This window comes from Zootermopsis nevadensis, unplaced genomic scaffold, assembly GCF_977971745.1.
Source record: "Zootermopsis nevadensis isolate Lab colony 2312 unplaced genomic scaffold, Znev_1.0 Znev_ptg000019l, whole genome shotgun sequence".
In the NCBI taxonomy this organism is placed as follows: Eukaryota; Metazoa; Arthropoda; class Insecta; order Blattodea; family Termopsidae; genus Zootermopsis; species Zootermopsis nevadensis.
The window spans coordinates 5,792,518-5,815,864 of record NW_028259151.1 but is presented as its reverse complement, the minus strand read 5'-3'; the positions used below and the strand labels follow the sequence as shown (position 1 = coordinate 5,815,864).

At 37.1% G+C, this 23,347-nt stretch overlaps 1 protein-coding gene across 1 annotated transcript in view; it reads right to left on the bottom strand.

Annotated features, from left to right (window-relative positions):
• The window catches only part of LOC110840949 (uncharacterized), a 157,013-nt gene extending 133,934 nt beyond the window's left edge, over positions 1 to 23,079 (bottom strand). Inside the window, exon 1 of the mRNA XM_087351540.1 lies at positions 20,731 to 23,079. Coding sequence (XP_087207666.1) covers positions 20,731 to 22,018 — 1,288 coding nt within the window. The 5' untranslated portion in view covers positions 22,019 to 23,079. The remainder of the gene's footprint in view (positions 1 to 20,730) is intronic.
• Positions 23,080 to 23,347: the final 268 nt, after the last annotated feature.

Genomic DNA, 23,347 nt, shown 5'->3' with positions numbered 1-23,347 from the left:
ACAGCACAGCGAAGCATAAATCTCGTCACAATGAGGACGGCGCTCCACAGTACAAAAATGTTCAACGCAGAAGTGGCTTAAGTGTTAGCGAACTCTCAGCAGACGCTTGTAATGATTCAACGGACGCAAGCAGGAGGACAGCTTTGAAACGATACCCAACACAAAAGAGTAAATGCCGGTTAAATGAACACGAGCTGTTCTTAGAACTACAATGACCCACAGATACGACTTCAGTTTCGAGACTTCAGATACGCTTCTAAAATATGAGCTCCATATTGGCTAAAAATTGGAAAGCTTCGGGTTCCATCAGACGCGAGGAAATTTTGACTAGCTCAGCGACTATCAGCTTCTCAAGAAAAACTCTGCTTTGTACTTTACATACATTTTATGTTTTTAATTTGGCAGTTCTGCGGTTGTACATATGTGAGAGATGAGGAATGCATACAAAATTAAAGTCGTAAATGAGAAAGTATGACACTTTTCTCCACCTAAGAGTATATGGAAGGATAATATTAAAATTAATCTCAAGGATTTTGCTACATGGTGCTGATTAGAAATTTCCGCTGTTTGGCTAAGGATCTCTGGTGTCTGAATTCATAACGCCGCTTCAACAGAAAAGTATCCGTCACGCAGTCGCTTAAATAAGCAAGCGCATTTTGCGACTGCATTGTCCCAGTCTTGCCCAAAAGCGGTTTGTACCCCAGTGAAATGGTGCGAGTTGGGTTGCCTGCATTCCGGCGGCTAAAGCCAAAATGCAGTTTGCGGTCCCCGGGGCGAGGGGAGGTGATGTTGTCTGGGTTATATTATCGCAGACAAGTGTCTCAGCGTTACTGCGCGCCACCTGAACGGCTTTCCCTACCTTTGCACGCCATACCAACCAAACATCACCGTCCCTGCCGCCATCATCATCATCACCACTAATATCGCAGGATATGGTCTGTAGGGATATGCACTGTGTAGTTGCTCTTATATGACAACAGAAAATATTTAAAAATGTTTCTATTGCGCCATAATGAATATTTCGAAGATGTCACTGAGGTGGTCTAATGTTAGAGAGGCGGTCGAAAGAACTGAGGGCGGAATTTGAACAGTCGTGATCGTGATCGTCTCGGTTTCTTAGTTTTACTTTGTCTTTCAATAAAGAAAAAAATATTTGTGTGTGTGTGTTTGAAACTAAGTAAATATCTGCCATACAAATATTAGACTATGTTCAATACAGACAAACAGTACATAAAACAGAGATAAAACTAATTTTGCCTTTAAAAAAATTATAAAATAAACGTCATCAAAATGCCTCCTCCTTAAGGGAAGTGTTAAGAAATTTAATCTAAGTCAAATTTCTTAATATTTATAGTCGCATACGCCATCTAAAACTCGTTTGTAACATAGGGATTCAAATTTCGTTTAAATAATAATAATAACAATAATAATCACCATCATAGCACTATTATATTATTATTATTGGCCTCTTTTGGCTGTTGCCAAGCTCTATAATAAATGAATTGAATTGAATTATTGTTGATGATGTTGTGTTTCTCCTGCCAATTCAGTCTGTCAACGTATCGACATCTTTAACAAGGAGTATATTTTGTTTAAGCATTTTATTTAGCCCATTTTCTTGTAATTAAAATTTACACTTAGGAAATTGTTGTATTTAAATATTTTCCTTCTGTCCATATTTTGGGTTTTTCATTTTGTATGTATTGTTTATAATTGAACTGATTTTAATTTATTATTGTATTACTTAGGAATATTATTTATCTCATTTTCTTGTCGATTATTATGCAATAAATGAATTGAATTATTATTATTAATATTGTACATTTGTATATTTAGTTCATTTGTTGTTTGTTTTTTTGTATTTTAATGCTTTACCTTTATTATTATTCATTTTATTTTGTACTTTTGTTAGTGCTTGGCTGTTGCCAAGCACTTAAATAAATGAATTGAATTATTATTATTAATATTGTACATTTGTATATTTAGTTCATTTGTTGTTTGTTTTTTTGTATTTTAATGCTTTACCTTTATTATTATTCATTTTATTTTGTACTTTTGTTAGTGCTTGGCTGTTGCCAAGCACTTAAATAAATGAATTGAATTATTATTATTAATATTGTACATTTGTATATTTAGTTCATTTGTTGTTTGTTTTTTTGTATTTAATGCTTTACCTTTATTATTATTCATTTTATTTTGTACTTTTGTTAGTGCTTGGCTGTTGCCAAGCACTTAAATAAATGAATTGAATTATTATTATTTTTACGTACCAGATAACAACGTTCATAAGACTGGGTCGAAATACTGATATTGATGCTTATTATGATTATCAGTAGCAGAAGCAACAGCACGTTAGGTGACTTGGAGTCAAAGACTACGTATTCTTAGCAACCGTAGTATTTACCGCATGGACACCATGATTATTTAGTCACAATCTGTCGGATTTGGGGGTTTTCGCGCGATGAGTCTGAAGAAGGGTCTTCTGGGTTGTTGCGCCGTAAGTCGAACGCAGAAGACGGCAACCTTCACATCTGTCGCCGAGAACTGACGGTGTCGTCATCAGTCCATGAACACATGAGTATATGGGCAGAACAGGCTAAATGGAGATATGCTTTTATTATTAAGGTACTATTCTTATATAGGCCTACATTTAACATTTGGATCTTTTGTGTAGGCCCAAGGTTACTTACACCTTTCGAGTCTCTTTTAATCGCTTACAAATACGAGGTAATTTTAATGCACGTGAATTACGTTAGCCGCATTATAAGTACTGATAATTACAAATCTTCCTTGTTTCTTTTCTTTTCTCCCTTCTCTGTGTTTGTGTGCACTGTCGGTCTATTGTGACTTTTAATTTTGTGTTCCATCTGTGTCCGTGCTTTACTCTCATGTGAAACAAACCAAGATAGGGAGAAACAGAGAAAATATGGCGGCAGGAACCGCAGGAACATGCATCACGGTTGCCACCACAGAGCACAAAGCTCCGGTCTGGACAGGGTCCGTCCCTGTAGGCCGTTAACTCTTGCAGGAGATAATGTGGCAAAGCTGCGAGCTTTAATTTTATCGTTTGGTCTCTTATCGCTGCTCAACTGCAAAGTTCCTCGCCGATTCTCTTGCGTCATATCCTGAATTGAATTATTGGTTTTTCAGTTCTCTTTTATCCACAGCTCCTATTCTGATGCTGTTGTATAATTTAATTCTCATATCCTCGCGGATCCATGCGAATGTTATCTGATTGAAATATGTATACAATTTAGCATTCAAATCTATTAGACAAGATTACGTACAGAGAACCAACTGAATAGGATCTACTTATGTCGAAACATGTAGTGGATTTAGAAAAAAAAGAGATTTAAATCATAAAACTTGAGTAGAAGGACGTTAACGTAACGAAGAACATGAAAGAGGGTGTTTTCCTTAAAATTTATCATTTTAATCATTAATCTAAGGAGCGCTATTCAACTTTTGAAAGCTTAATGCAGCTGGACTGCGTTACGTAAGTTCCCAACTCTCTAAATGACAGACTTCAAACTGTAGAATAATGACGACTACAATCGTGAATTTAAAAATGTTTAGAATCTAAGTTATTTTACAAAGATATAAGTTTCAAACTTATCCTTAATACTAATAAACGTTACTTATTTCGCTCGCATTTTTCTTCGTGTTGCTGAGAGACTAACTTTTTCAGTTGATCGAGAAGTAATCCACAAGCCGTAGCCTGCACTACTGTTTTTGGAGATAATTACTTTGAAAATGTAGTGACCTAAAACTTTATTTTTCACTGAGTGATAGTAATTATTTTTGTGACAATCGTTAAAAAGTGGTTAAGTAAGAGAAATCAAACTGAATCCTCTGACCTACTCCTGAAAAATTGCTGTGCTCTGTTATTATATATTAGTACTATTTATTAGACCACTAATAATCAGAATTTCGTATACATACACAAATAAACAGAAAAAACATCGCGGTTTGGTAACTTATAGTCTTATGTCATTTTCTCAGGGTAATTGGTCGTAGTTCTCGGGCATGAAATATTGTAGGAACCTCTAATCAAAAGAATGAATATTGCACGGTACAAAACGCGCACAGGGACTCTTTCTAGCATCAAGGAACCCCCTCTATCACGGCATAAACTGCAGTCTTCGTGAACTTCATTACCTGCTTACCTTTGTCCTTATTACTGACAAAACGATGCAGCTGACTTCATTCCGATGGTCCATTGGACAAGCCTTCGACCGCCTATGCTAACTGAGGTTAGTGATTCTTCGCGGTCATTCTGTCAAGAATTAAATAATAATACTCGTTCGTTTCGCCAGGCACATTATTCTTGTCACCACAGATTCTCGTCTAAATTCCATATGTCGTCTGTAACTCATTCCTGCATATTTTCAGTAGCTAACACAGCTATGTCAGTGCGATGGTCTGGAATGGATTTAATTGTTTCTCGACAAGATCTAATAGTGGGCGTGTGAACACACCAATAAACATTCGGTTTACGTAAAAAATGAACATCTAGGCCAGACGATTAACAGCTTTCCAAAATGTATTTATTAGCTAATAATATCGTTGGTGGGCACAGGTTTCTGAAATGACCATTCATTCATCGTGAATAAACGTAGACCTACATATCAATGCTTACAAATTTCAGGGTTTGTTACGAGTTAACTAACTATACTCTTTTATGAAACCAAACGTTCATTACCGTGTATACAACTTCTCCATAGTCCTTATTCCAAGCCAGGTGAATCCAATCTTCCGCCTCCAACAGCTTATCCCTAAGATTCGTTTTAATATTATTCTCCCATCTACGCCTACGTCTTCCAAGTAATCTCCTCCCTTCTGGTTTCCCAACTAAAATTCTGTATGCATTTATCATCTCCCCTTATCCGCTACATATCCAGCTCATCTCATTATTCTTGAATCGAACATTAATATTTGGCGTCAAATTGTACAAAACCTCATTAATCAGGTGTTTCCAGCCCCATGTCACTCAAATTCTCTTATTTCCAAATACTTCCCTAAGCATCCTGCTCTCACATATCCTAAGTCTTCATTCAAAAATTTCATCTGCCTTCGTTCCGTATTTTTCGGTTTTATTTACAATACACTTCAGCCCGCAGCGGCCGCTCAGTCTGACGCGTGCACCATTCTGGAGTAATCGAATACGTCCACTGGGATCGTGGTTTCTGGTTCCACTGGAGGCACGGATGTAAGCCTGCGTCACCACGTTCTGTTCATGTTATCGTCCTTGCGACGGGGCCGACCCCAGTCCGACGAATGGTACCGATTGTGTGAAACAATTTCTAGTCTCATAAGTTACGTATAAATTAGAACAGGACACAAGACCTTATTTATAAATTATAAAGACAGAAGTTGCATCTCCAAGATCATGGTTATCATGTGAGAGTACCCTGTTTCATCCAAAGTTTTAATTGTAGCTCCTGACATTGTGATAGTTGAGTCATAAAACGGGCTGAGTCACATTCTATTTCTGTCTGAATAGACCCCGTAATCTTTTTTTTAATAAGCAGTTCTTGGAAACTTAAATAATCATATTCTTATCTCATCATCATTATCTTATAATTTCCTGGATTTTGTATGATTATTTTCTTGAAAAATCACGTGATGTTTAAAGCAATGTTCAATTGAAACCAGATACAGATGTATTAAAATGCAAAACAGTGGAATGAAACACTCCAAGTGTTGTAAGAGTTTTAATTAAATCTTGTAAAATAGTCTTAAAGAGTAAGTACATGAAACACTTCTTTGAGTCGCGCACCCCATAATTATGCTTAGCCTATTTCGGCATTACAACAACTGAGAACGAATCCAGTTACAGAAGACTTCATGTTTTCACGGCAGAATTATTTCGTTCTGTGGTCTTAAGAACTGATACGCCGTATAATTGTGTGGTTAGGTATATACCATTTCTGAGGAACATTATTTATCCATCTTCGGAGTACACAGCACCGCATCCCAGAAGACCACAGTAAAAGTTTATTCTACTTGTAATTTCAAATAATAAAATTAAATAAATTATTTTTGGACAAACAATGGGTACCATTATGTTATAGCAATTTTCATGAGTCTACAGGCCCCTGACAAACTTCAATGTGTGGAGGTGTTTGACGACGCATGAGGTTACAAAAACGAAATGTTCGTATTGAGTACCAATTAAATGAAGAAAGTCTACAGTAGAGTTTGTAAAATCAAAATAACTGTTTCTACTCCTCTCCTTGGCTCAGACTTGACCCTAAATATTACTTAATTAAAAAATATTGTTACTTTAATCAGAACATCAACAAAACCATTAATCACTTAGCCAGACCGATTAAACTATTATCGGTTTAGCCGTTAGTCATTAAAGATTAGTGCAACAGGGGCATTACTAATCATGTACACTTTGCGTGCTTAAGCGAGTTCCACGGTCAATCGCTACTTCACCAGACGTGGAGCTTTGTTGGTGCTTGGTTTCGTGCATTTAGGAAGTTGCTTGCAAGCCAGGAGCAGAAGAGAGACGGGGAGTAGAATTTATACCCCTGACACCTCTTCATAATGAGGTGCGCTCCGAAATGGTTACATGTAGGTTTACCTACTATCGTCATTGGTGATAAACAGTTCAAATTCTTATATAATGTGCTAAATTAAGGGTTCTAAACATGCTTTTCGCCTGTCTTCTGTAAGGTCGCATTCAGTTTTGTAATATTATATTACATTGCCTATAATAAGTGTTTAATTTCAAATAATAACCAATTAAAATAACAAATCAAAAAATTTGTTAGGCTACGTAATGAATTACTGACATTTTGAATAAAAATTTACTTGGATATTATCCATCGTCTAGTAATAAAACGTAAAAAACGTAAAACGACGTTTCGGAGATGGGGCTCTATCTCTATCTCTATCCTGAAGACGGAGATAGAGCCCCATCTCCGAAACGTCGTTTTACGTTTTTTACGTTTTATTACTAGACGATGGATAATATCCAAGTAAATTTTTATTCAATTGACTCTTCACCATCGTCAAGAAGTTTTAGATTTGATATACTTAACAGGTATGGACCTGGTGTACTTTTTAAATACCTGAAGACGGAGATAGAGCCCCATCTCCGAAACGTCGTTTTACGTTTTTTACGTTGTATTACTATACGATGGATAATATCCAAGTAAATTTTTATTCAATTGACTCTTCACCATCGTCAAGAAGTTTTAGATTTGATACTGGCATTTTATTTGCGTTCGTAACAGAACGTAGCAAAAGTGCACCTGTTATTTTCGCCATTTCTGTCTGTTTCTCTGTGCCTAGAGTCGATAAGAAAAATTGAAGGACTGGACCAGTCCATGTTTTCGGATAGAGAATAGAGCTAATCAAAATACTCGCTAAGTGACCCTTGCTACGCAGTTGAGCTGAAGTTTGGAGGAAAGGCAGCGCGAAGACTAGGGGACTTGGCCCTTTCCTTAATAGCAGAATCAGCTTCAAAATAAGCCGAGTTGTAAATTTAAACATTTAAACAGAATATTACGATTTTAAATAAAGAGGAACTGCTGTAATAAAATATATGTAAGCTACTTTAATATAATGTGGATTAACACAATTTCGATGTGTGTAGACACCTATTTGTCTCAGGCTTAACGCGTTTTTGAATATTTGTAAACGACATTTTAAAGCAAATTTTTTTGTTGTGCTCTTATTGTAAGAGAGGCAATATTAAAATCAGCGACAACCAGGCACCCTACTGAAAAGCCGAACTTTTCAAAATAATACGCTTTGTATGTCTTCGTTGGTAAAGAGAAAACAAATGATTATATCTGCAGAGAGAATATTCTGTTTAGACGAGCTCATTTCGTGACAAATAATTTGTGTTTGTAGCCTACAGACATGTGTAGGCTTTAAACATTTTAAAATGGCTAAAATCACATTGCCTTAATACAAGCTTAAGTCTTGGGTTTTCTATCATTCTGGGCACATGTTATGACAGTATCTCAAATATTTTTTCAAGTTATCATTCACAAGTTGCCTTGTCATTCAAAGCCACAAGACATAATACAAGGCTCTGTTAATACCCAAGGCTCAATATTCAATCAATTGCTTTATCTCCTTGTCTCAATATCCATATGAAATCCAAATATAAATACCGGTGAACGAGTTTCACTACTCGGAGCAGAATCATTGAACAACCTTGATGTCTTAACCCTGGAATCGTCCAGAATGTCGTTAAAACTAAATATCAAGGTTGATAAAATTTTCGCCTTTTCCAATCTTTCCTCTATATTTGAAAGTGTCCAAGTTATTTCATTGTCCTCATGCCTTAACTTTCTTTAACATCATCATAAATGTTTCCAATTCAGTTTGCTTTACAGAGACCATAGACGAATGTACTTTACATACGAACTTACTTTATATTTATTGCAGATCAGTAAATAATTTTGTGAGGCACTGGTCGATTACATGAATGTACGAAATCGATTAATTGTTCAATTCAAAATCGAGGACATTTAAGTATCCGACGTCAGTTTCTTTTAAAAATATTACTTACAATATCCACACTGCCTCCACATTTGTATTCCTTATTACGAAACCAAATTTGTTGGCGATAATGCATTATTCGGCTACCCTGCAGCGTTCTCACATACACACTTCGTGACGTACGGCCTACATTTCGGATTTATCGGAAGTAAGATTTTCAAAAAGTTATGATGTTTGTAAAATTAATTTCTGTCATTGGCGTATTTGTCACAAAAATATCCACATGCGTGTGATAACAATGATCGTTGCAGTTGGCTGTTACTGAGACAGTGCGTGTTAGGTCCTCTTAATGTAGGCTATTGCAGGATTCGAGTTTCTTACAAAGGTGGAAGTTCGACTATGCCTTCCTCTCCAGCGGATTAAGAAGAACACTTTCCTATTCCGCGTTCCTGTGGGCCTATTGCTCTGATTGGCCAATCATCCTGTGTTCCCTGGCCACATTCTCCACCTAACCCAACAACATTATAACCCATCCTGTTTCAATCCTGAACATGGTAACAGAATCTTACTCCGAAACGTTAATATACCAAAAAGTCAGACGTCTAAACGATTTCGGAATTTCAGGAAAATCGATAATTTTGGTTTCTATGGGGACACACAGTTACAAAGACCTTGCAGATCGTCCGATGGGGTCTAAGGATCATTTACTGCGAGACCACAACAAACTCCAAACATTTTTTACAGCGTAAATCACTTAGATATTAAACCTCTTTAACAAATTGTTCTTTTTTTAAAATTCACAACGCTTGGGTGTACTCTTTCTCTCAGTTAAACAACTTTCTTAGAAAGAACATGGCATAAGAAACAGGATATGGCACACGACTTTCAACTACCTGCTTGAATCGAAAGCATCTGTAGCTGTCTTGCAGTAATTGCATTGTGTTGAACACTTAACAATTATGTTAAAATTAAGAGCACGGTTTTTCATGTCGTATCCTAAATATCAAAATTAGAATTCTATCTCTTTTGATTCAGGTTATTCGGTGTTCTTTACTTTAAGTAATTTACAACTCCTTTGATACTTCAAACGGCTTCTTCTCGTAATGTAGTCAGTATTTGACAGTCTGTGTAGCTCTGAGCAACTGTACACTTTAATTCAGGACGTCAGATTAAGAACTAGGATGCTGATAAACATTTGCGAATTTCGGCGAGGGAAATCAAACCGGATACTGAAATATTCTTCAAACAAAAACGGTGTCAGATATCTCATTAATTACTAATCTTGTTGGTAAAAACTATCTAACTATTATAATAATAACGTAGTAGCAATGTTAATAAATTACAATGAAGTGTCACTAACCTGACCATATCTAACCTTCTGGTCCTCGAGTCGATTTTGGTCCCCAACTGCTAAAGGTTAAGAACAAATGCTTTAAACGATCTATCTAAAGCCAATGAAAGATGATTGCTTAGCTGACAAAAATTGAAATAAAATAAGAATTTACATTACCGTGCTTAAAAGAATCTGCCACTGAATCCTTTCCTGGGCTAAATCAATTCAATACACATTTTCATACTATTTTTGTAACAGGCTATTTATTATAGACAGGCGTGTAATATACCTCGAAAATAGTCACCCTAATAGACCTATTATTCAATCAAAAGTAATTACGAATTATGAAGCTTTCCAGAATGCAAATGTCTTCTGCCTCCTTAAAACACACACAAAATCAACTAGCTAATAAATGCAAATCTATTTTATGTCCACCCAGACCAGATAAAGATAAAGTTGTCTTTAGTACTTAACAAAGCAACACGCCATTCAGGTGTATGTGGGAGTGGAGATACTAATGCATACGCGTGATAGGGAGGCAACATCGTGTCTGAGCATAATTTGTTGCACATCAGACGCTGAAGCAACGCGTCTGACCAGACTGAGGCGTCGCGAAGTCCGTCGGAGGACCTTCGTGGTTTTCTCAGTCAGACAAATGTCATAGGCCGTCGCCATTTCTAACTAAACCTCAACAGCTCGTCGTACGTAATTGTCCCCTCACTTCATACGAGTCTAAATATATCAAAGAGGTTTTATCGTAAGAACGCTCTTGTATTCTGGAGTTTCCCGTTTAGAATCTTGGCCAGGTCAATAACTTCATAATCAAACCACAAAAAATAAATAATTCCTACAGCCTTATGATCTACGTACTCAATAACTTTGTTTGTTTTCGTTGAGGTAGGTTATTTCCTGGGACGTAGTCCGCTTTTGTGCTGAGGTACCGTATCTCCTGCAGGACCCAGTGTTATTACTAGCTACTGAGCCATGTGAATTGGCTTCATGCTCTAAGTCAACAGACTGCCAAGACCGAACAATGCTTGATTATTTATTTTGCATGGTTAGTTCGCTTATAGACTACAGTATCGAAGCGAATCGGATATAATACACGTTTTAATTAGGACGTAACATGCTTCTGTCTGACTGTTATAATTAAAGCCCGTGGATTTCGGTTCCTTTTTAAAGCATTTTCCTCCGAGGGTTTAGCATGCAGTCCACGTTCTTCCCGACCAATCACTCGTTCCAAATAGCTGTGTCTTATCAGTGTAGTCAACGGTTGCATACATTTAGGAATTATGCAGTTGAAAACCTTGTGACTAATTAGCGCGATGCAATAATTATTATTGATAGAGTAACATATCGGCTTACCTTACGCATTTATAAATCTTATGAAAAACCAAAAAGGGCCCAACTTTTGGGAGATTTTAAAATGCAGATTCACCCTCTCTTCAGCTGATATACATTTGGAGGGGATTCTTTCGGACGCCTTAGGAAGCGCCAGCGTCATTCTGGTGCTTCTTAAGGCGTGGGGAAATTTAAAAATACTCACAATGTTAAGAACAGAAACTGTCGAATAGTCTCCAAAGTCGACAACACTGGCAAGATAAAGGTTATGAGTAAACAGACTTGGAACACGGAATGTGAGGGATCTTTTGAGCAGGGCCTAAGATGCTACTTCAATAGGAATGAGAAATATAGGAAGACCAAGAAGTCGATGGAAGCACCATTTTTTATATACTGAACTGGCTTGACGACACCAAATACACGCATCATAGAAAAAGTTAAGAATGTATCCAATCCATTCCCCACACAAGAAATTAGTTAAACTCCTATACAAACTACAAATAGTTCTATATTTTTCGCTCTCTATATGAAATAAATAGGCCAATAAATAATAATAATAATAATAACGCTTTCATAAAATAAAATTATATAATACATGTAATACATGTTAAAAACAAAATGTATCCCGGAAATAGCTGCTGTCCTATGTATCTTAGGGACAAGGTCTGTCTCGGGTACATGGAAGTACATACCCCATAAAGTGGTGAAGAGATGGGATAATAATAATAATAATAATTCCGAAACAATTAAGTAGAATTGCATAACAAAGGCAGTTATTAAATGTAAGAGTCGTATTAACAGCGAAATTTTCACAATAAAATAAAACAATACAGAGGAATAATACTTTCTACATTAGGATTATACCATATTAAGTCATCAAACTTTTATTAACTACAAGTCTAGATTAATTTATAGTAACATAATGGCGGTAATTTATACCCATATTAATGTAAATAAAAACAGCTTAAGTCTTTGCTAATCGAGTGCTGTCAAGTAAACCTACACAGAACGTAGTTCGGGAAATGACGGAGAAATGTTTTATGTGGTAATTAGTTTTGATTCTTTCATAATGACAGCCTCACTATATGCTTATATAGTTGTAACATTGCATGCCATATGAACTAAGCCTACGTCAGTTACATGCGATTCTACACATTACACTTGAACTGTAGCATAAGGTAGTAATTAATAAATAACCACACAGGAATTGCTGAATAATGCCATTATAATTGCATTCTAATCATAGTTATACATATTTAGACATTTGCTACGCTTCCAGACAAGAAGCCAGGAGACGATGAACCGTTAACGAAACAGCTAAATGACATTACATGCATTTCGTTGCTACACAGCACAGTTTATGCATCACTGGAAGTCATCGATTGTCTGCATACAATGAAGGATAATAAAGGTTAAATAGTACAACTGAGTTCCTTTATTGTGCTGAGGATTTGTTTCATGACAACCCCGATTGATTTCAGCAGGCCTATTTTGTTATGACTAGGGGCTCTCTCCCTGTTTCCTTCCCTTATCAACCCCGCAGTGGGGCCCCCATGATTCCCTCCCGGTTGCTCCTTCCCTATACCTGCCCACTTTGCTTCTCCTTCATCTCGTTTTTGGGATTTTGGGACGGAAGAAATCAGGGAAATTAACAGAAAATAATTTTAAAATGAAGTTAATACGTTGTTTCCATTAGCATATATATCGGCGTTGGTCGTCAGACGCTCTCAGAACGCATATAAATGGTATATTTTCAGAACCCGTTGCACGGTAAACTTCCTGTAAGTTACAAATCGATTGTAAAGGTTTCTGACCATGATGTATTGGTCCAGACTCAGTAATCCAGATTCCTGTAAGCTAATTTTTAACATTTCTGTGCACAGCGATTTGTTTTGGTCTTTACCTGAGAAAATATTTTCAACACAGACGACACACAATTCAAAGCTGTCACTGTCAAACACAGTTCTTGAAAGAATATTTGACTATTTATTGTACAAAGAACATCGAAATATACGTCTTTAAATATATATGTACATTATGCACAATACACTGCATTAGTACTTCTGTAAGAATAAAGAGTATCGTTCAATTTCAGTTCTCGCGATTATGTCTTAAAATCATCTATTGAAATAACTATATCCGTTACCAAGAACTATAATTTTATTCTCACTATGGATAACATAGAGTTTTTACATTAACGTGCTATGTAGTTATGACATATTATACTTGAATTAAATTGAATAATTTTATATATATATATATATAGTACTCTTCTATGACTTGGCTCAGTTCAATAGCAAGAAGTATTTACACACATTCAATATTTCTTATATCACTTTGCAGATGCCATAAATGCAGGCAAAAAATATGGAAGTAAATTAAAGTTTATAGACAAATATCTAACTAATATTGACTATTTGGCGTATCAACAAATATCTATATTTATATTGAGACATATATCGTATTTCAAACAATAAATTCAAAAAAATATAGAAATGTTAAGATCAACATTTATGTATTTTCGATATACGTTTATATATTCTTGCTTAGTATGTACATTGTTTAAGAAAATATTTTTAATTTTTTAATTTTAAAATCAGTGTGAATTTATTAACTTCTACCTGGAAGCTCGCGTATACGCCTGCAGTTTTATTCACGAACGAATCATGGAAAGAAATTTTCGATACAAACATAATAAATATGTGTTTACTTCTCACCATTCTAAATGTTATTAATTTGTAACTTTGGTTAAAATTAGTAAATATATTATTTCCACTAAGCGGACCTGTTGGCGTTTGAAACTTATGTAAATGTTCCTTGACTAGAGACCTGAATGCCCAACAGATTCAAATATTAGTCATTTAGTTTATCGCTAATTTATGCACTTCGATTACCAGAAATATGTAAATTATAGGCTTAATATTTATATGATGATGGCTCATTAACTGATTTGGATCAGGAAAATCCTTTAATATTTCATTTGTTTGATGACGATATATTGGGAAAGTGCACTGTCTCCATCTTCGAAAATGAAAGCTATATGTTATCAAAACCAAAATCATTACCATCGTCATCTTCGCCTCTGTGAGAACTTAAATCTCCCATTACTAGCGAATTGTTATCAGGGTAAACGGGATTTATGGACCAAACATCCAATTACTTCCTTTATTTACTGAATTCTGGAAGTGTATCCATTATGCATGACGTACGTAGTCGGAGTTCATATACAAACAGTCGTGTTCGCAGTTACTAGTAGCAGAACTCGCATTGTGGTAGGTTTATGTGATTAAAATTACTTTTATCATTTTATATTGTTATCGACAGAAGTACAAGCCACCGTAAAGTAACAAACAAATTTGATTGCAAATAAAACATTTCTGTACAACAGGCTGATTTGGAAGTATAATTCGATGCTTTTATTTTGACGTATTCTTCTCGAGAAGTTCGTTTGACTTGAATCTGAACTTAATCAGTTCGAACGCTGCCCACCGACTGGCTGGCATATATTTATCATGATTTTTCTCAGTCCCACCGGGCAAATATTATACATATCAAAAAAACCACTTTACAATTTGCATCCATTTTCACAGTCATGGAATCACGTTTTATTCTGAGCTGAAACACCTCTGTATTTGACACCGTCTCAAATAATACGATATAGAATCATATACGGATTTAAGGTTTTCACGGCGGTGAGTCTGAAGATGGCTGTCTTCTTATATAAATATATTCTCGCGTTCTGAATTTATTCATCAACTGCAGCACACAAGTTCAAGATCTATAGAAAAATTATATACATAAGTAATTCGTAATTAATCCCAAATTAACTTGATATTTTCACGTTGATGTTTGCATGTGTAACCCTGTACTATTACTTACAGCAATAGGCCTATAATTGTACTTATTGCCCACCTTGGACATTGCCAAACGTTTAGGCCTAATACAGATTTGTGAAAAAAAGGACACACATTTCTGTTAATACATGGACTAGGACACCAACGAGCCCGTTATATGGCAGCAAATTAGCTCTAAAGAGTAGACCAAACAAATAAATTAAGTTCAATTCATACGGGACATGACTCCAGGGCAGTGAACTCTCTCACGACTGACTGTTTATGGGTGCTCTCTGTCTACGAAAGTAAATGTTTTGAAGCCTCAAAAAATTGCCGTGAGATCTACATTTTACGTCACCTTACAACCATCTGAACAAAAATTCTTACGAATCTCAGCCTGGAGACTATAATTTTCTGTGTTTGTTAATACTTCTTCTGGAAAAAGAGTAAGGTAATGATGTATCTCTGCACGCCATATAGGCTTTTGGGGGGAGAGACAGGTGGTATAGCTCCCATTAATTTTTATCCTCGGCACTAGATAGTGGTGAGTGGTCAGCATCACGCCCCGGGAAAGGACCCCGGTACCCATTGGACAGAAGGCTGGGTGGGGCAGAGGCTAGAGACATAAAAATCTCTTTGCCCCTATCGGGGAACGAACACCGGTCGCCAGTTCCTATACTGACTCAACTACCCCGGCTGTTGCTGAAATAGTTTCTTAATCGAAAATAATCAAATCCTATGTAGAAATAAATCCTCGTTAATTAACCGGTAAATAATGAGTAAACATGCCTTTCCATTACCCATGATTCGATGCGATTTGCGTAACACATGTGTTGTAGTGTAATGATTGAACATTCCAACTTGTATTGCGTTAGATACGCCTAACTAATTCACTGTGTCATAATATGTTCATCATCGAAGCTGCACAGACTGTCTTACGAAAATATAATTTTGTTTAACGAATCCTTTTCCCGTACACTGAGCCTTTCTTTGAAAATATTAATGGCCTTCACTTCGAACTTCAAGCACAGTAGCTGAGGTTACGCCAGTACAGACTGGACATTAAAAGAATCTCAACTCTTTTTATGTAGACCCTAAATACTAAATTTGATCGAAATCCGTTAGTAGTTTTCGGGAATTGGTCATGCGGATTGGACAGTCAAACACAACCTTCTATATTTTCGCTCACGAGCTTATGTTCGGTTTATGTAAAAAAGCAGGTGCATTATCTGTGTGTCGACACTCTTTCATCATCACCTTAAGGTCTCCAGTTCGAGTCCTATTCCAAGTTTGCTCCTTGGTCCCTCAGAAACGTCGGGATAATGAGTAGTCCACAGCGAAACTGTCCCCTCTTGTACCATATTCGCCCTTAACATTCATCTTCGTCTTGTCGTTAGTACTAGCTGTGAAGCCATAAGAACGACAGAAGAGAATTTCCCTTGAAGTATGAACATTTGAATGCGCTTAGTTGTGCCAATGCACCGAAAATTTGGTCAGATGTTAGAGCGTGTTGCAATCCTGTTACGTTTACATCTGACCCGAACCGTCTGTCCCATCGAAACTCATGTTATAAAGTTACTTTTTTCCATTCCTTAGCGAACGTTTCGGTCTTAGATATGAAATAAATTTATGAGCTGTTTCAACTTCTTTTAGGTATCGGCGTAAAAACAAATAATGAATTAACTTTGGTCAAACTTCCTCATAGGACATCAAGAAACATTAATAGATGCAGAGCCTACTTCAGTACATTCATGTAGAACTAACGTAAAATTAAAACAATAAACGATATCATTACGACACTCCATACGTCATACCATTAACGTATTGCTTAAAATTTTTAATTAAAAACGACGTTGCGTAGGCTGGAATTTGCGTTTTCAGGTTAAACCTAATCCCTTGGGCTCAATCGCGTCTTTTATTAAATGTAGGATTATAGATACTGTCCACGAAGTTTGTCGTCACAAACCTTTAGATTTAATAAGAGACGTACCTGAAATTCAAATTGAAACACGTCATCGCACTTCAGAACACTTAGTATTCAAACAAATTTGAGCTTAGTGGCTGAAATGCTTTGCTTAGATGACAGTAAACCTATTAGTAGGCCTACCATATCGTAATATAACCAGACACGCGTTAATTGTTTTAAGTTCGTTATCTAAAAAGCGATAACGTACATGATTATAACTAAGACACAGAACGTTCTCCCGTTACAGAACTACAACTTCGTACATTAATGTTTTTTAGACTACACGGCAGATCAACCCAGAAGGCTCACAGCCGTGAGAACTTAAAATCTCACAATTTAATTAGACCAACTTCTGACACATTTACAAGAAAACAATATATACCAGGCTACACAATATTTATAGGTTCCTCTGTTAGACCTATTGTATTATTTGTACAATAAATTAATTGTTTCGCTCTAATGGTGATTAGTAACTAAACGCTTTGTTAAATACGTGCTTGAAAGTAAAGAGACAGGCATTTGTAAACGCCGAAACTCATACGCATTCATGTGTAAGTACGAAAAGTTTCTAAAAAGTAATAAGCATCTGTGAGAAACTAATCGTTTCTAAAGTCCATAAAATACTGTGTACCAACTTGATAATCTAGCAACCACAGTCTATCATTAAAATGATTTGCACTTACACACTACCTGTGGTAACAGCAACTAATCATTCCAAAGAAAACTGCAGCTCTTAAATGTGTAATTAATAACAAATAATTCACTCGTTTCAAATAAATTTTGTTGTCCAATCTAAACTTCATTCCCGCATAGACGTGAGCCTACTGTAATCTCACGGCATTAACCTAACTCATATGGACACGTTCCTTCGCAGTTTTTGACTGCACAAACAGTCTATTGCTAGACTGGCGGCCCTTTCGCGATGGTGGCTCTAATTTTCCGAATACCAATTAATGAATTAGTGGCTATTAACGCGTTGTGGGTCTCTCTCTCTCGGAAAGCCTGAAATCCTTGCAAATCTAGCCCAGGTAGTTTTACAGTAAGTCAAAACAAGACAGAAAGATTTCTCATCATCAGCAGTTTCTTTAACCACTGACACATTCTTTAGTGTTTACACTAGGCTAATCCGGCTAAAAACGTCCCTACTAAACATTGATCTTTGTACTCGGTAAAACTCCGTGGAGGACAGACTTCTTTAGACAATGCTAGTTAGTCATTAACCAAAAAATATTAATCTCCTTTATGGAACCAAAAATGTCATTAACATGTTCGCAAGTGTCCATCACTGATTTTCATTTATCCTGAGCCACGTGAATTTAATGAACATCCTTATAGACCTGTCTTATTTATGTAAGGTACATTTTAATATTATCTTCCCTTGTATCCTTAAGTCTTCCAAGTGGTCACGGGTAATCGTTTAAAAATCCAGCCCAAATATGCTAAATCCAAATGTTCGTGTAATTTCTACGTCAAATGACAATAGTTTCTCTGTACGCCTGTAGGCTCATACGTAATATGAAACTAATCCCGGTCTGTGACACGTAATAACTTTTCTCAAAAATCTGTTGTCTCCGCAGACAACGGATGATGGTAAATCAGGAATGGCAAGGTAGCAGTTGGCTCCAAAGTCGTCGACACCACATTTTGAACGACGTACTTTATAACTGGTTAAGAGACAGTTACACTGACGCAGAGTTAACGCATTCTGTGAATGATGTCGACAAGAAATTTAATATTAGAATATTTTATAGCCTTCCGTGTTCTCTTTAACGTAACGGGTTGTTTGTCCCAGACAACTTTTTAAATATAAGGTAAATTGATTGGGTCGAACTAATACGATCTGTACATTTTGAATTACGAAATACGTTTAAAATATTAATGTTTACATAAATGCTAATTGCAATTACAGTTTGGAGCTGATTGTATTAAACTATTCTTTAATAACTGACGAAGGATTTGAATTCTCTACCTCAGAATTTAAACGCTATGCACTAATAATTCTGTGTGTAACTTACCACCGACAATACTTTACCATTTAGTACGTAATAAGATTCATTAATGACAAAAGTGGGTGGCAGGATATTCGGATTTTAACTCTTTTTACTTTTCTGTGCCGCTGAGAGTGAGTCTGTATTGTTTTAAAACAGCAACAATATTGCATAGGCTTTATAAAGTTACTGTTGATTTCTACTAAATTAAAAAAAATCTGAAGTCTTGCAAAAGTGTCAATGTATCCTACACATTAAAATAGGCAATAGCCCACGAATAAGTTTTATTTATGACTTGGAGATTCGACCTCCTGTACTTTAGTGTATAAAGCTCTTTACTGAATGAATTAGGCCTATTTAAAACAACGTCGAATGTATGGATTTCGGTAATTTTTTAAGCTGGGGAAAACGATGTTTGGTGGCATGTATAGAGTAATGCATTTTAAGTAGAAGATACATAGAAACGTAGTTTTATTATTTCAATGTAAGCTGCTTCCTTTAATTCGACTGGAAGAATTGGACAAAATCACGAAAAATCTTTTGCGGGATAATTTGCCTAGGGATATAATCCAACGAGTTTTTGCATTGCTTATTGCTGCTTACGTACAAAAATCATTTTTTATGGGCCCAGATGCCTCTGTGATACCAAGAAATTTCCATGTTCAGAAGGAAGTGGAAACAAAACTTCCGTCCACAGGCTGTTGTCATGTTTGAGGTTAAGCCACGGCTTGGCAGTTCCTGCGCTATCATTTGCTTTCTGACCAATGTAAACAATTTATAAAAAAAATTAACAAAATAAAATAAAATAAAATAAAAGGTGGAGGGGAGACAAGAACAAACAACATGTTTGCCTAGTAAAATACTATTCTGTAAGTAGTGTATTTTCATCCATGTCTGTAAATGGTTTCTATTATTGTGGAATATATTAGCTTTATTTTATAATAAATGTCAATGCATTAACAGATTTGTAACATTGATTAGACCTACCCGGTAGAGTTATTTCGGTTGCTGAGGAGAATATTTGGGCCAGAGAGAGAGAGAGAGAGAGAGGCTGGAGAAAACTCCACAATGGGGAACTTCGTAATTTTCGCGCTTTACAAAATAAAGTAGAATAAGATGGGAAGTACATGTAGCATGCGTAAAAGAAATGAGAAATATGTATGCAGTTTTGGTTGGAAAAATCTTAGACGATCAGATAATTTTCTAGAACTGTACACAGGTGAGAGGATAATATTAAAACCGATCTTTGAAGAAAGAGGAATTAGAATGTGAAATTAAATTATCTGACTCGAGAGCCGTTTTTGAAGGGGGTAAGGAACGTTTTGACTATTGGAGTGAGTATTAGCTTCTCGAGGAGAATTCTGTTAGACTACGTAAGGTTTCTAAGTAACACCCCGGACGTCGCTTTGCATCGACGTCTGCTAGTGATGTCGGTATGAGTCTGTAGCAGACTCACGTTGCTACTCCGTTAGTTAGTTTACCCTCTCTCTTCGTCGAAACCACTTAAGAACGGGGATATCCCCCCTTCTTTAATATAAATATTAAGAATTCGATTAAGAACAATTAATAACATAAATATGTTTACTTCTCTAGTCTAAAATGATTTATTTTAATTTGATCGAATTCGGTGCTTAATGACCTACGTCTATCATTATTCCGCTTCGTAACAAAGCAATTCCTTCCCTTCAACTCAGTATTCGACAAACACGATCTCCAAATCCGACTGTTGAATGAATTTTGAGAACGTGCCAATGGTCAGCGTGAGATGACCCTGGAGTGCAGGCAGACTGAGAAAAGACTTACCGGAGGACGGTCTATCGGAATAGCGCGTGCAGTACACCCAGGCAGGCCACAGCAACTGAGGTGACCCAGGCGAAGTCCCAGTGGTCGAACCCCCCGTCGCCGAGGTTGGCGGCGAACTGGCCGCCGTAGCTGGTCCCTCTCTCGCCGCTGAAACACTGTCCCGTCCATCGGCCGGCAAAACCACCTTCGATAAATCCATCGGCAAACCACACGCATTGCTTCTGACCTTAGAGCCCACTTTTTCTGCACTCACACAATGTTTCCTACCAGAAACACTGCCCTTCTTCGAAGCTGGAGTAATTGCTGTTGACACATTTTGTAATCCCGCGCCGCTGGAACTACGTAAAGACAACACTGCTCCGTCACTAGAACTCTTTTTGAGATTTGGAATGTTATAAATTGTTGTTTGACGTCCGAAGTCGGGTTTTAAAATGTTGTCTATGCTAAATTTGAGCGCGTGCATCGAAACGTTGCTGTTAGCATTGTTCGATCTGGAGGCAGCGGATTGCGACCGGTTCAGATGAGAGCCTTGCTGCTGAGGTCTGTGTCCGTGTCTACTGAAAACATTGTCTCGAAGACCGGGCGAATGCTGGCGACGATGCACGAGATCTTCAGGTGACGAAGGGACGAATTTGACGGCGTTGGTGCTGGGTGGTACAGGCGACGTGATTGACGACGAAGTCGAATAACAATCGGTCATAAGAGAACATCGCGATATGGAGGATCTACTGCACGAGTCCGATGATTGTGACGCAGAGCACATCTCAGTCTTAGCGTCACTATCTTCATCATCATCATCATTTTCGGAATTCAGACGCACACTAGAGGACGACAAAGCTATGAGATGGTCTGTGATTGGCATAATCGGTGGTGGGGTCTCGCTTCCAACACTTAAGAGTTCATCTTCATCGTCGTTGTTGGAGCAGCATTCATCTTCATCGGAACACGACGCTCGAAGAACACGTTGAGCATTTATTGCACTAGGAGGTCCCGGTTCGTCTCCGCGCGACGCTGATACGTTCTCGTTAGTCTGGCGATTGAAGCTGTCCGAACTCGGAACTGCCGCTGGTGGTGGAGACGGTGGTTGCCGGCTACTGACGTCACTTCCGTCGCAACTGCTACTCGTTTCCTCTTCTGCTTGTCTCTTGTGTGGTTCGTGACGGTGATGATGTGAAGTGTGCAGGAGCAATGTTGTTGTGGCCATGGTTGATGCCCGAGCTGAAGGCCTACTGTCCAGTAAGTCCAATTTCAGACAAATAGCTGCTGCTACTTCGAGTTCTGTGTGCATTTGGTGGCATATCTCGTTAAAACTGTAACTTTTTCATGAAAATTCTTGTTATGCCTGTGCATATAGGATTTTAAGTGACGAGATTACCTTCATGATTTAGGCTTATTACACACGGGCACTGAGAAATATATAGGATCTACTGACAAGATAATTAAAATAATTATAATAAATAATAATCCTTACATATGTCTGTAACGAAAGTCCTGTGTTACGCCTTTGTCCAAATTTTTCCTGATTTCCAACTCTTTCTTTCTGTAATACGAGTTGTCTTGTCAGATATTTATTTTTATATTTCGTACATTTTTAAATACGTATGTAAAATTTGATTCTTACATTAAAATACGCCAACAAAATAAGACGTGCACTGTACATCTGTAATGTTGTTTCCGCAGGGAGTCTCCTGTCTCTCTCAAGCGTCGTATTTATAATCGGCGACTTCAGTTCATACAGACGCACACAGAAAAAAAAAATATCACAGTTCAATACGCCGTTAATTTTTTTTAAAATTTTTAATAAACAGTAATTAGACCTAAATTATCACTGCTGCAAAAATCGGTAGACTGCAGTCTGTCGTTTGAGATCACTGGTAACGTCTCTATCACAACCGCCACACAATTGAACTGCTTCAACGGCAGGTTCAATAATAAAAAAACAGGACAAATCACATCTCCTGAAACAAAACCGCACACCGCCAATGTTTTGTTTTGTTTCACGCAGAACTGAGGTTTCGAAGGGTTTTCCCCCCTATCGGTCCAACACGTCGTCCCCAGAAGTTCTCACATACACACACGGTTCGCTATTCATAACACGAGGGGGCACTGCATGTCACTGGGGTACTAAGTGGGAGGGGCCAACAGTGGGCGTGGTCACCGATCAACCAAATAGGAAGGGAGACTGGCATGAGTTGAGGGAGGGAGAATATTAACCAAACCCCCGGTTTCTGCCCTCTTCTCATGAAGAATACCACCTCTCTTTCCTCAGTTTCTTGTTAAAATTGTATCAGAGAAACTTTTCTGTTTTGTGTTAATGTGCGTTGCCGCTGTAAAACAGCTACGCGGCTTTCAGACAAGGCAAATCGATGCTCGTCCCCAAATTTGTGTCTTCGGAAAATATCTTGAACAGTCTACAGGCTGGGTCACACAGCTCCTAACATGTGATTGCTAGCAACATTTAATTACGTGTTTGTTAACACTGTTTATGCCTAATCGCACTCAGTTCTGCCTAAAAATGAAATGTCTTAGGCTCATAGATTAGCAAATAATAAAATATAATGGAATGCTTTTAGACCTAAGATTAGGCTGAGGAAAACTGCATAATGAGAAGATTAAC